The following is a 12,879-nucleotide window of genomic DNA, read 5'->3' on the forward strand; positions in this document are numbered from 1 at the left end:
TGAAATATCAATAACCTTAAATTTTTCCGAATATATTTCAACAAAACAAAAGTTTTTTAAATTTTATTTATTAAATGTATTCATAAAGTATATCGGTTAACAATGGTTCATTATTTACATAATTATTTTCTAAAACACAACCTAGTAATTTCTGTATGTTAACCAAAGAACCACTAACAACGTAAGGATACATTCTCTCTTTGCCCTCAGAATAGTTAAGCAATAGTCTCTTGCTAATATAGTCTTCATAAAAACTCACATGACCTACTTCAACATAACGGCTAAAATAATTTGAAAACATTTGTATTGACAGTCGTAGACTTTCAGTTTTCTTTAGCTCATAAGCAGGAATTAATACCACCCTGAAATGGTATCCTAATGGTTGATATATCTGAATAACTTCATTTAGAATGTCTTCAAGAATGAAATTATTTACTGAAGCTCTGAATATTGTTACTTCTGAAGTTTGGTTTGTATTAAATAAAACCTTAGTAGAATTTTTATCATGTGTCCTATACTTTCTTCCAATTGAAAAAGCATTTATAGGGAAATTTGAAGTTTGAATTTGATGTTTTGTGAAATAAGCCATAAAGGAATATAAAGAACTGGCTCCAACTAGATGTAAACGATTTATAGCATCATTTTTTACACAGTGGATATTTTCTATAGTTAAAACTTCTGAACTGTTGTAAGGGTTTGTTCCACAACCTTCTACAATAACACTTTTAACAAAGTCAGCATTAGAAAATTGAAAATAATTTAAATGTAATAACTTGGTAGAAAAATAATTCTGAATACCAAATTCAAAAAGCGCTGCATCAGATTTCAAATAAATGGTAAACAGATTCATACATTTTAAATACCCTTTATCTTCACCTATTTGCATATGACTTTTGGATTTAGTATCCAAATTTTCTAAATATTTATAAAGCTCTAACAGAGCATTTCTAGGAGTCTGTGAATGTAAGCAATTTGGCAAATCCAGTACTTGAAGATTAGCATCTTCTTCAATGCTATAGCTTGCACTTTTAATGTGTCTCAAATCCTGTTTAATGATGTTCAGGTGAAGTTTTAATTTTTCAATTTCATCACTTAATTTATTCTCTTTATTATTTTTTATAAGAGCCTTAATAGTTTGTCCAATCTCAGTCTTAGTTTTTTCTAAGTTATTTTTTTGTTCTTCTATATTTTTCAAGAAGGCCCATTTCTCTTCCACCTTATCTATATCAATATCTAATTTTCTTATTTTAATGTTGTCTAACAATTCATATTTTTTTTTAAGTTGTTCATCAAAATCCACTGCCGGAGTAAGTAGAACAAACGACTTTTGTGCTTTATCACCTGTAACATATAGAGCTGAAGAAAACCGACGGTATATGTAATTAAGAGGGCTGATTTTAAACAATAACATTTTAATTACTTTCAACTTTAATTTTTTTAGGCTCTATAATAGGTTGTGTTTCAATTTTTCTTTTTGTCACAGATTTCCAACTACCTTGTCCTGCTGCTCGTTGGGAATCTTCAATTGTATATGGTTCGTCTTCAAGAGCCTTTAATCTTCTCTTATGCAACTTTGTGGTAAAATGCTCTTGTAAGGCTTGATTGCTAACGAAGTATCTAGCACAGTGTATACAATAAAATTGGGCGTTACCTGGCTTATCAAAATCTACGTCTTGATTTAAGAATTTCTGAACATTTTCTGGTTTAATATCCTCATTTATCTGTAAGATATACATAATACTGCATCTATAGTAATAAATATTATTGCTCTTACCTCATCTAAATCCTTTACACGTCGCTTTGTTTTGTATTTTTTTTTAAGGTTAGTATCACCGGAGTTATACTTTTTTCCTTTATAAACCATTACAAACTGTTAAAACCTGATTTACTAGATAAAAATGTAATCTTCTAATAACAATGCGTTAGATTCTATACAAATTATAATTTATTTTAAAGCACGTGTAGTGGATAGTCGCCAGCTGGTGGATTTTGATATAATTAAATATAATATATAATTTTGCTTTGATTATGTACAGTAATTAATCAATTAAACATTTTCTTCCTAATGTAGTAATTAGTATAAGAAAACTATTAGTGTTATCAATTAAATTAAATAAAAAATAATATTCAAATTGATAATTTAACAAGTGCCATCTCTGTTTTTCAAATCATACTATCAAGCAGATATATGTGGTGGGGGCTACGTGTAAGGAGGTCGCTGTTAAATCTGTTTTATATTCATGTTGTTATTTTAAGTTTCATTTCGTTTTCTGGATAAAACTTTTCTGTAATTTTTATAAAGCTGTTTGAATAAAATGTAAAAATTATGTATATCTATTTTTTATTGTTAAGGTGAGTTAACAAAATACATAAAATAAATTTGCTAATTATGACTGCCTAGAGTAGATGGCGCAACCGCATTTCCTACTCAAAGTTGTCGCTTCAACTCTGATTTTGTGTTGTCAAAAGTTTGTGTATTTTTAATTCTAGTTCTTGGCCAGTAAAATGAGGTTTTAAAATAAATTTTAAAAGGCGATAGTAAGTGTCTTATGTGTAGTGTTGATCGGTGTTATTTTTTATGTTATTGTTCAAGCGTTAAGGGCTAGGAAGTGAAAAAATCAACTTTTATTCGCGCCTTCTCGTAACGGGGACCGGCAGCCATGTTGTAAAACAGTGCTGACAGGCATCATGGGTTAACGGAGCTGTAGTTGTGAAGCATTTTTCGTCGGAAAATAGGCATTTTTTATGAACGGAAAGCGGTGCATTCCGTCAATTAATCTCGTTTTTTCGAACGCCGATAACGGTGAGGCGTCTAGTGCAGCGCTCGCGATGAATCTGCGCACGGAGTGAGGTGCAACGTCGCGCTAGCTAGCGCAGGGAGTCGACTGCCTGCTTAACGACTGCGAGCCCGAACATCCCCAAATGCGGGAGGTGAACTGAACTGAACCGAACCGATTTCTGGATACGTCTTTTGAGCGTGGTGCCTAAGTAGCAGCTACCGCGTATCCGTCATGCACGATGCCGCTGCTCCTATTTTGATGTTGTGTGTCGACTATCCGTGAACTAGTTTTTTTGGTGTCGTAGCGAGATGGCCGAAGTCATCGGTAAAGATGAGGCCACGTACGCGAAGGAACGGGACGGTTTCCTACGGGACCTACGGCATTTTCACGAGACAAGAGGGTAAGTACTACATAGTGTGCGTGTGCTACTCTTTATTTGTGCGTTAACGGTTTCTTGCTGTTGTGTTGTAGGACGCCGTTCAAAAGGTGCCCTACCCTCGGCGGCAAGGAGATTGATCTCTATCTCCTCTATAACTTGGTTACCTCTGAAGGAGGATGGATGAAGGTAAGCGATCACAATCTCGTAGACTAGCTGGCCTTGAACATCGGCCTAAAATTATTTCATACAATCTTTATAGTACACCTATTTAGTGGTTAGTTTATTAGTGACGATATTTTGCGCCCTTTTTATTAGAAAACCCATTAGCACAAGGTCATGGTCCCGTTGCATGTGTGTTGGTAATACTTACTCTCCTACATGAAAAATTCTAAAGTTGAGATGCGGTAATGTTTATGTTGGCCTGTTTTTATATTCTAAATATGCGCAGACTGATTTCTCTTCTGACGAATTTAACGATTTATTATTTATTTTTCCAACTGACAACATTTTTTATACTTTAAATATAAATGTGATTATCTCTAATTTAAAACATTTTTTGTTGTTTCGTCGTTTGATCTAGTATTTATACTTTACAATAATTTTTCTAATAACATTTTTAAATTTTGAACAATTCCCTTTTTAAATACATTTCTTATCTTAACAGAATCGTTTCGTTTTTTTAACGTTATGTTTTTAATGTAATCAAAATAAGCTTTTCATCTAATTGTATTTAGTTCTCTACAATTTAGTGTTAGTGAACGAGCTAAATTGGCCCTTATCACTGTTAAATGTCAATAAACAGAAATGTATTGATGTAGTTGAATTCAGTAAATGGTAAATGGTATAATAATTTGTAATTCGATTTTGAATATCATTTTGAATGTGTGTGTTATTTTTTCCTCTTTAGTGAATTCTATAGTATATAAAGATATTCTATAATTCGATTAAATTTTGATGATAAGATGAATTGACCAGAAATTCAATTTGGAGCGGGAGTGTCGGTTTTACACTTCAAACTTTGTCATCAAATGGGTGGCATGTTTCCGTTTTTTGACCATAGCGTTTTAGATTGTTTGAGCGAGCGGCCGTCCTCTGTTTTTTCGGTAGGTCGCGTGTCTCGCCGCCGCCTCCTCCATCGTCGCAGCCGCCCGCACGAGAGGATGACACAGGCCGGCGTGGCGCGTGCCGTAATGTTGGTCTAGGTCAGGGTCTCAGTGTTTTGTTCGTCCTTTGCCCCTCGGTCGCTCGCCTCTCCCCCCACCACCTTTCCTGCAACTAGTCGACAGTCCTCAGGAGTCGCACCGAGGGGGGTCCTCTCTCGTTGGCGACGTGTATGTGTATGTCCGATACGTTGTCTATTTCGGTGGCTGCTGCTACAGTCTGTGAACGTTGAACGATCTCTCGATACAAAACAGGTAGTGGACCGAAGGTTTTCTTCATTAGTTTAAGGTGGCTCAATTGACTTTGTAGGTTCAAAGTTACATTAAATCGTGTGATATACCAGACAGCAGCATTAACATTAGATAAGTGTTTCAAACTAACTCCCATAATGAAAGCTACAAAGACTGTAGTAAAGATTAAAGATTCCGAAAATGTTTATGAATTAAAATAATATAGTTAACACATTCACTGCCAAGGACGCGAATTCGCGTATCAGCGCTTGTATTTGGAAAGCCATGGACGCGATGTCGCGTTTTGTTTAAAATTCGTTTAAAAGGTTGTTAAACTGTTGGCGCTTGAGATGCGGCAACAAAACGTCGGATGGTAGTGAACATGTTAATAGAACAATAACCCATGGTATACAATTTAACTGCACCCTTTAATGATGATGTTGTACCTGGGTTACTATTTCTATGTCATTTGTTTATAGATAATTAGTTTATCCAGGTGTCCGTGAATCTCGTGGTTCTCAATGGTTCTGTAATATGATTGAATTTGTGACCGTATTAGTCAGCTCGTCTTCCATTTAAGACACTAAAATTTAAGGAACATTAAACAATTCTGCAGAAAATTATTTAAATGCATTTAATATAAAAATATATTAAATACAGTAAACATTACCGGTGCCATATTCGTGTAGTCCTTTTCTGCCAAAATTACAAATATTTGATGGTTTTATTCAAGTCTTGTAATGATTCACGACACCAGCTGTCAACCCGTCAATAATCAGACGATCGATGCGGTATTTACACACGCGTTTTGGCTTCGATTGGGTATCGTGTTGGCTTTGGAGGCCAGAGGCTCCCCGAGGTGATTCTCGAGCGATCGCAATTCTCCTTTTTCCCTAGGTCGCTGAACTTGTCGGCTGCGTTGTCTCTGTCGCACCCATCGCTCCTGCTTTGTTATCCATTAAGTAATACTCACCGCGGACGTATTTTAGTATGTTTGTTTCATGTCGACGCCGAATTTTTGGTTGTTTGAACTACAATACCGCGCTCTCATTCGGTGTGAGCCAGTTAAAAATAGCCGATCTAAATGCTTTGCTTGTCCCGAATGGTGTAATCTTTCTCGTCTTTCCTTTTAGAAATTGGGACGAAATTTTCGTCAATCGTCAATTCTTAGATATGCTCTAACTAATTTAAACCATATAATTGAGCTAAAGGCCAATACCATTATAGTCCTGGTGATGCAGTATATAATATACACTGTTATTTAATACTTGATGCAGGACTGCACCTCGGGAACTTCCAACCTGTTATGTTATTTCATTATTTGGCTAGAGAAACGGCCAATGGATTTATGATATGTAACGAATGCTTTGAATTCTTGTGTGTCTGAGGGGAATTATCATTGTTCATCTAATGTCAATATTATCATCTTATTTTTTATATTTTATGAGATCTCTATTGTTTATCCTTTTACGTGTCTATATATTGCTTGATCTCGATTTTAAAATACATAGCTGCCGTGAATAACTTTGGTTATTGGGCATTAGTTGGTTTAAAGCTAATATCTGTGATTTCTGTGGTTTAATGCTTCTTTGAGATTTAACCTTGATCGTCTTCTAACTGTCAGACCAATCAATCCCCAGTTTGAAAATTAATTAATTAAATTAATTGAAGTAAGAGACTTTCTTATTGTTCTATTATGGGTTTTTACCTCAATGTTTTCAATAGAACTCTAAACGGTTCATTTTACCAGGTTTTTAAATTCCCGAATCACATGACCAGCTCTATTCTCAGTCCAGGGTTTTAACAGGTAAATTTGAAAAGTCCCCGGCCTATCATTGTAAAACACATTTTTTTGGCAAAATTAGTTTCTTTTTATTTAACATAATTCCCTTCATGGGTGATACACTGATTATAGCGACCTTCCAACTTTTTAATACCCTTTTTGTAGTATGATTTGTCCTTTGCTTCAAAATAGGCCTCAGTTTCGGCGATTGCCTCTTCATTCGACGAAAATTTCTTCCCAACGAGCATTCTTTTGAGATCTGAAAACAGGAAATAGTCGCTGAGGGCTAGATCTGGAGAATACGGTGGATGAGGAAACAATTCGAAGCCCAATTCATGGATCTTTGCCATCGTTTTCATTGACTTGTGACACGGTGCATTGTCTTGGTGAAGCAGCACTTTAATTTTCTTCAAATGCGGCCTTTTTTCGGCGATTTCGACCTTCAAACGGTCCAATAACGCTATGTAATAGTCGCTGGTGATGGTCCTTCCTTTTTCAAGGTAGTCAATGAAAATTATTCCATGCGCATCCCAATCTTCAAGCACTGCAGACGCCATAACCTTGCCAGCCGACTGTTTCATATTACCACGCTTTGGAGCGGGTTCATCGTGTGGAGTCCACTCGGATGACTGTCGATTTGACTTCGGAGTGAAATGATGAACCATGATTCATCCATTGTCACATATTGACGCAAAAACTCGGGTTTATTACGCTTGATCATCTTCAAACACTACTCCGAATCATCAACTCGTCGTTGTTTTTGGTCAAGTGAGCTCGCGCGGCACCCTCTTTGCAGAGCTTTCTCATACCCAAATATTCGTGAATGATATGATGTACACGTTGAGTTGATATCTTTAGAGTGTCTGCTATTTCATTCATTTTCAATTTACGGTCATTCAAAATTATTTTATGGATTTTTTAAATGTGTTCGTCAGTAACAACCACTTTTGGGAGTCCACTACATTCACCGTCTTCGGTGCTCTTTTTACCACGTCTAAACTTAGTATACCAATCCTTAGTGGTTGATTTTCCTGGGACAGTGTCCGGAAACGCAGCATCAAGTCAAGTTTTTGCTTCAACTGTATTTTTTCCCTTCAAAAAGCTATATTTTATCAATACGCGAAATTTCTTTTTATCCATTTTTTTTTCTCAATAACAAAAGTTGCTTCACCCAAAATGCTTTAACTCACAAACTAATGATCCGACAGCTGTCAAATTTATGCACGCATCTTTTGAGGGTTAGGGCGAACTAAAAAAACATGTGGATTTAATTCTAGTAGCGCCGTGTATGGGTCAGGCCGGGTACTTTTCAATTGACCTGTTAGTAATAGCGTTTTAGTTTTGCGTCTCGTAAGCAGTCGTAGGTTCTATGTATTATGTATCCAACTTTATATCCTAATTTATTTTCAATCATTAGTCAATGGTTTGCTTCATTATTCGTTAATATTTTTCGTTCGTTAATCTAATTAAAGATCATGATACTCTTCATTTATAACAAATTAAGTAAAATCGTTCAGAGTGCAGTTAAGCAATTTTTAGTTCGTAAAGTAGTTTTATTGTAACGTTATCAAACCAAGCAAAATCCAAGTAGAGAGAAAAAATGTGTATTTGTATTTTCATTGTTCTAGGTATTCTACTCGCTATGTAATAATTAATTTAAGACTTAATAAATTAAAATAGTTAAACTGTTATTTTTCCAGCTGTGAGCAATATTGCGATGCCATAACTATTCATTCATCTGAACGAGTTAGATTGTCAAGTCTGACTTGTTAACGTGTTCGTTGGCGAACATGGGCTGAAAAGTCCCGGGAGTAACAAGGAAAACGCGTTTTTGTTTGTTCCAAATTGGCTTTATTCATCAACGTAATCTCCATCAAGAGCCACATAATCATTCCAGCCCCGCTCTAAATTTCAATACCACTTTTGCTGTCCACTCAGATGACGATCGTTTTGATTCTGGATTGAAGTGATGGATCCATGTTTCATCCATTGTCACATATCAACACAAAAATTCCGGTTTGTTACGTTTAAACATGACCTAACACTGCTCAGAATCATCAACACGTTCTTGTTTTTGGTCAACAGTGAGCAAACGTGGCACCGACTTTGGACAGAGCTTTTTCATAGTCAAATGCTCATGCAATATAAAACCAACACGTTCTTTTGATATCTTTACGGTGTTAGCCAACTCACGCAACATATGAGTAGAATATCATGAAATTTTAACAGCTTTCTTTTAAAGGTGAGTACTAACTGAAAAAGCGGTGAATGCAATAAAACTAGCACCATCTATGTGTTAGGCGCGGGACTTTCCGGCCCATGGGTTAGGTCGTTCCGCTGAATTCAACAGTTCTTTATTTATTATTGTTCAGTTTATCAGTAAAGTAAAGCCAAGTTTTGATTTTGATCAACTATATAGAAACTTCTATAGCTATGCAGAATTCATCAGATAATATTAGTATTTTATATTATGATCTTTACCGTTTTATATGATTTTAATTGATTTGCATACGTACTAAATGATTTTTATGGATCTTACTGGTCCCCTCTGAAGAAATAAATGTATGCTTTTTAAAGCTTACTTCAATTCGACTTTCTCGAAAATTATGACCTCTAAGCTGAATAAGACTAACTTCACGTAAAGGAAGCATAACATAAATAATATTTCTCGTTTATACAGTCTGTCCCGCTAGAAGTAATTCATAATGGACAATATGGGAATTTTAATTCTGACTGTTTTTTTGATCACATTACTGATGAATGTGACAGTGGTCTGTCTTACCAGTCAGATCACGGGTTCAAGTCATGCTTGATTTTTAATCCTTGTTTATGATTGTAACATCGTAAAATCCGATAATGAGCAACCATCTCAGTTGTGTCTGTAACGAAACTGGGTAAGACCGGATGCCTTCTGTAAAGATAGACATTCGATCGGTAGTATGCAGATTATCCTCGACCGGAGCCTACTTTAAGCACAGGTCCAATCTAGATAAACCGTAGTTCATAAAAAGAAGAATAAAGTAGACTAGAATTAAATTAAAACCCATTGATAAACCAAATTATTAATGCCATTGTTTTTTCTTTTAGGTTAATTTGAAAAATAGCTGGTCTGACTTTTTGCCCCATTTCAAGCTACCTGCGCACTGCGTCAACGGATCCGTGGCGCTCAAACAGATCTATCTGAGGTAAGTTTACGAGCAGTAGAAAAAAATCGATATATAGAAATCTCGAAATAAAAGTTTGATACGCTTCTTCAAAAACTCTAATTTCCATATCGAACTTTTTGCATTCCAGTCCTACTTTTCACCAAAACTATTTTTGATCTGGGGAAGAAATCTAAAAATCTTTAGAAGAAATCTAAAAAAAAGTCGGATACTCTACTTCAAAAACTTCAAATATACTATTCAAGTATACTCAAATACTTCAAATATTCCCACATATCAAAAATAAGGTTTGTTATTCACGTTTTTCAAAAATCTCGGTTCAAAATATTTTTTTTCGTACATTTTAATTCTTTAATTATCCAGGTACCAAATGTACAGGTACCACATATTAACGAATTTTTAAAAATATGATAAATAGTGTTATTTTCTTGGTTAACTAAAAGTAAGAAGGAGCATTGTAAGAATAACAACACTTTCCTGAGAGATTGTACCGAGTTGGACGGTTACTATTACTACTAGTAGTATTAATGTCGCTGACGCCGACGATGCATCAGCCAAAACAAACAAATGACCGAGAGAGAGTTCATTTGAAATATATCGATCGGGACTCGGATCTCTCTCCGAGTACCGAGTTCGGCTGCGGTATTTTCGGTGTCGGCGGGCTGTGTGTGCGTATTGGTGGTGTGTGTCGTTCGTGGTCTCCGTCAAGAGCTCGTTCGCGTGGCGTGCGCGAAGTAAACAAGCGGTTCTCGACCGTAACTTCGTCCTTGCCGGAATCCCTTGACGACGACGACGGCCAGACAGCTTGTCTGGCGGCGGATTCGCCGCCGAAAGCGCGAAAAACGGTCGCAGTCGATGGGTCCGCGCGATTCATGACGGACGTTTGAAAATTGGGTTGCTGCTGCTGATGCTGCAGCGACTACGAACGACAATGCCAGGAGAACCGCTGACTCCACGCGCTCTCTTCGATGTTACTAACGTCGCTAAATCATCAGTAGCCAATATTTTGAGCGTATTAAATACAAATTATACTGTTTGAACTTGGGACATACATTACCGCTAACACAACCGCTAGAAGTAGTAAGTGACAGCCGACAATCAAAATTTACATTATTGTTGTTTTGTTTTCACAGAAATTATCCATCCATCCAATCCATTTTCGATCATTAATTTAAATTATTTAAATATGTTACTTTCATGTGCAATGCCAAACATACATCCCAAATCAAATACATTGTTAAACTAACAAGGAGGCTTATGGTTTTTAAAGTTTCTCTAGTGTCGCAAGAGAACATTATATGGTCGAGTGTTACAGCAGGTAATGCTGAGCATTGAGAGCTTGGAGTGGATTTCGTGGGTGGGCCTGACTTAATAATACCAGATAGGTTAGAAGGATGTTACTTATTATAGAATCACCTTGATTTTATTGAGCCATAATTCATTCATACTTAAACATAATGTCCTTGATCGTAAAATTAATAGACTAGATTACTGTAATAAAGAATCACAAAAATAATTATTTGTAATAATAATATACTAGAGAGATTATTAAATATACATTTATTTTACAGTAAAAAGTGGGATCACTACGTTTTTGCCAGAGATAACACCAGAAACAATCAGAAGCGCCACCGAATATTGACTCATTCACGTTTCACGTCATTAACGTTTCCTAACCGTCATTTCCGCATTCAAACGTTTAAACTTTTTAGCACTCTTCTATCTTATATTTTCATAGTTAAAAATTGGTTTTGTAGTATGCAAATGGAAATAAAAGATAAACGAAAAAAGTGAACTGGAATTTATCAAGGCAAATAACCTGAATTTGTTCAGAATCGATTCGTGGATGCTGACTGTACTGTGTAACGGTAACTGATGTAACAATATTAAAATTAATACTAGAATTGTGAGTGAATATTCTAGACACATTAAGTTTATTATTCCAGAAGAACATTAAAATATTAGAAACTACTACTGGATAAGAAAATTAAGTATATGTAATGACGCTAAAGAGTACCCAATAATAGCACAATCGTCAGTTGGGAATTATGAGAATTGTATTATTGAAATTGAGTGCCCTATATTTATAAGACAAATTCAAATTATAACTATTGCAAACCTACTGAAAAATTGTATGATAATTTAACGATACAAATGTATTTGACAGGGCTACTAAAATATTAATTTTACATAGTTGATGGCAACTAGAACTCAAAAAAGATACATCTGATGATGGATATTTGATTTTCTTAAACTTTTAGATGCTCTGTGGAATGAAAAAGTATATCTATATTGTATCAAATTATGTTGTAATATTTGGGTAAATAAAACACAAATTGTATTTTGAAAATTATTTTAATAATAGCCTTACATAAGCACATGCTAGTGCAATACTTCATCAACTACTTTACAAAACTGTTTACTTAAAATATCGAAATATAAAACCTATTAGTTTTCACAGCATCTTATAGTTTCAAGTACTAAATTAAGAGGCAACAAACAACTAACACGTCAGAAGGAAGTTGCAAAAGTAGTCTTGAGATTGATTCAGAAATTGTCCTATCTAGGTTAGCCAAGCGATTCAACTAAATACACAAGCTGTTATTGCTTTGTTTTGACTATCTAGTCAAACTGATGAATGTACACACGAATATTAAGAGTTAAAAGAAACTGTGTTACTTTAATTGTACATGTGACTGTTTTGAAATAGTTGAAATCGTTATTAATTTAAATCAATGCACAAAAGAGAAATATGTATGTCGCCTGAGACAGTGTGGTTTATAAGGTTACTTACTATAAGGTTTAATTATAAGGTTTCCTTTTTTTAACTTTTTTAGAACTATGAATTAATTTTTAGGATTTAGCTAATATTTGTCTTGTAAAATCGAGTTACCGTTTACCTAAACCATAATGTCTAATGAATGTGATGAATTGATTAAGTAAGATAAATGCTTTCATGCAGGTCAAGACAAGTTTTGAAACCTGTGTGTTTTGTAACCAAAAGTTACCTCTAAAACATCTAAATCATTAATTCTATTTAAAGTAGAGAGAGCTTTGGAGCTTTGAAAAGGAAGATCGCCTGATGCAAGATGACTTAAGTTATGATATATATATTGTAAATACCTCAAAACTAATTTACACTCCTTATAATAAATAATCTCAGGCTAAAGTGCACAGTTAAAGTTGAATGCAAATCTGGGATAGATATCTAGCTTCAGATTATTTTAAAATTTTACATCTTAACGACAAAAAATATTAATAAAATAAATAACCACTTAATCGCAAAGTATAATTTATCTTAATTTTGGCATTCCATTTATCATTTTATAAATAAAGCCAGGCTTTGCCATCCCCTAGAAAGAAATAGATCTTGAACAAAACG

At 34.8% G+C, this 12,879-nt stretch overlaps 3 protein-coding genes and 1 long non-coding RNA gene across 12 annotated transcripts in view; 1 reads left to right on the forward strand and 3 right to left on the reverse strand.

The window, feature by feature from the left end:
• Window positions 1-70: 70 nt before the first annotated feature.
• Window positions 71-1,411, reverse strand: Slimp (Seryl-tRNA synthetase-like insect mitochondrial protein). The gene has a single exon (XM_076401256.1). The coding sequence runs from the start codon at window positions 1,409-1,411 to the stop codon at window positions 71-73; it is 1,341 nt and encodes a 446-aa protein (XP_076257371.1).
• On the reverse strand, window positions 1,411-2,134 carry LOC143194458 (zinc finger protein 593 homolog). The gene is made up of 2 exons (XM_076401271.1): window positions 1,775-2,134; window positions 1,411-1,721 (listed from the first exon to the last, which is right to left on the reverse strand). Exons 1-2 carry the CDS (start codon window positions 1,862-1,864, stop codon window positions 1,413-1,415), a joined length of 399 nt encoding a protein of 132 aa, XP_076257386.1. The 5' UTR covers window positions 1,865-2,134; the 3' UTR covers window positions 1,411-1,412.
• A 292-nt stretch (window positions 2,135-2,426) lies between these two features.
• Bap170 (Brahma associated protein 170kD) overlaps window positions 2,427-12,879 on the forward strand; it is a 31,605-nt gene continuing 21,152 nt past the window's right edge. For 8 of the 9 annotated variants that reach the window (XM_076401213.1, XM_076401216.1, XM_076401214.1 and 5 more), the window contains exons 1-3: window positions 2,427-3,180; window positions 3,252-3,345; window positions 9,421-9,518. In XM_076401213.1, the coding sequence (XP_076257328.1) occupies window positions 3,089-3,180; window positions 3,252-3,345; window positions 9,421-9,518 (284 nt within the window). In that variant the 5' untranslated portion in view covers window positions 2,427-3,088. The remainder of the gene's footprint in view (window positions 3,181-3,251; window positions 3,346-9,420; window positions 9,519-12,879) is intronic. The other variant, XM_076401211.1, reaches the window with a different exon arrangement.
• On the reverse strand, window positions 4,305-5,127 carry LOC143194459 (uncharacterized). Its single transcript, XR_013005326.1, has 2 exons — window positions 4,997-5,127; window positions 4,305-4,715 (listed from the first exon to the last, which is right to left on the reverse strand). It is a non-coding gene; the product is annotated as an uncharacterized LOC143194459 (long non-coding RNA).

This window comes from Rhynchophorus ferrugineus, unplaced genomic scaffold, assembly GCF_030347505.1.
Source record: "Rhynchophorus ferrugineus isolate W39M unplaced genomic scaffold, kcgeb_rfMv2 rfM3, whole genome shotgun sequence".
Classification (NCBI taxonomy): Eukaryota; Metazoa; Arthropoda; class Insecta; order Coleoptera; family Curculionidae; genus Rhynchophorus; species Rhynchophorus ferrugineus.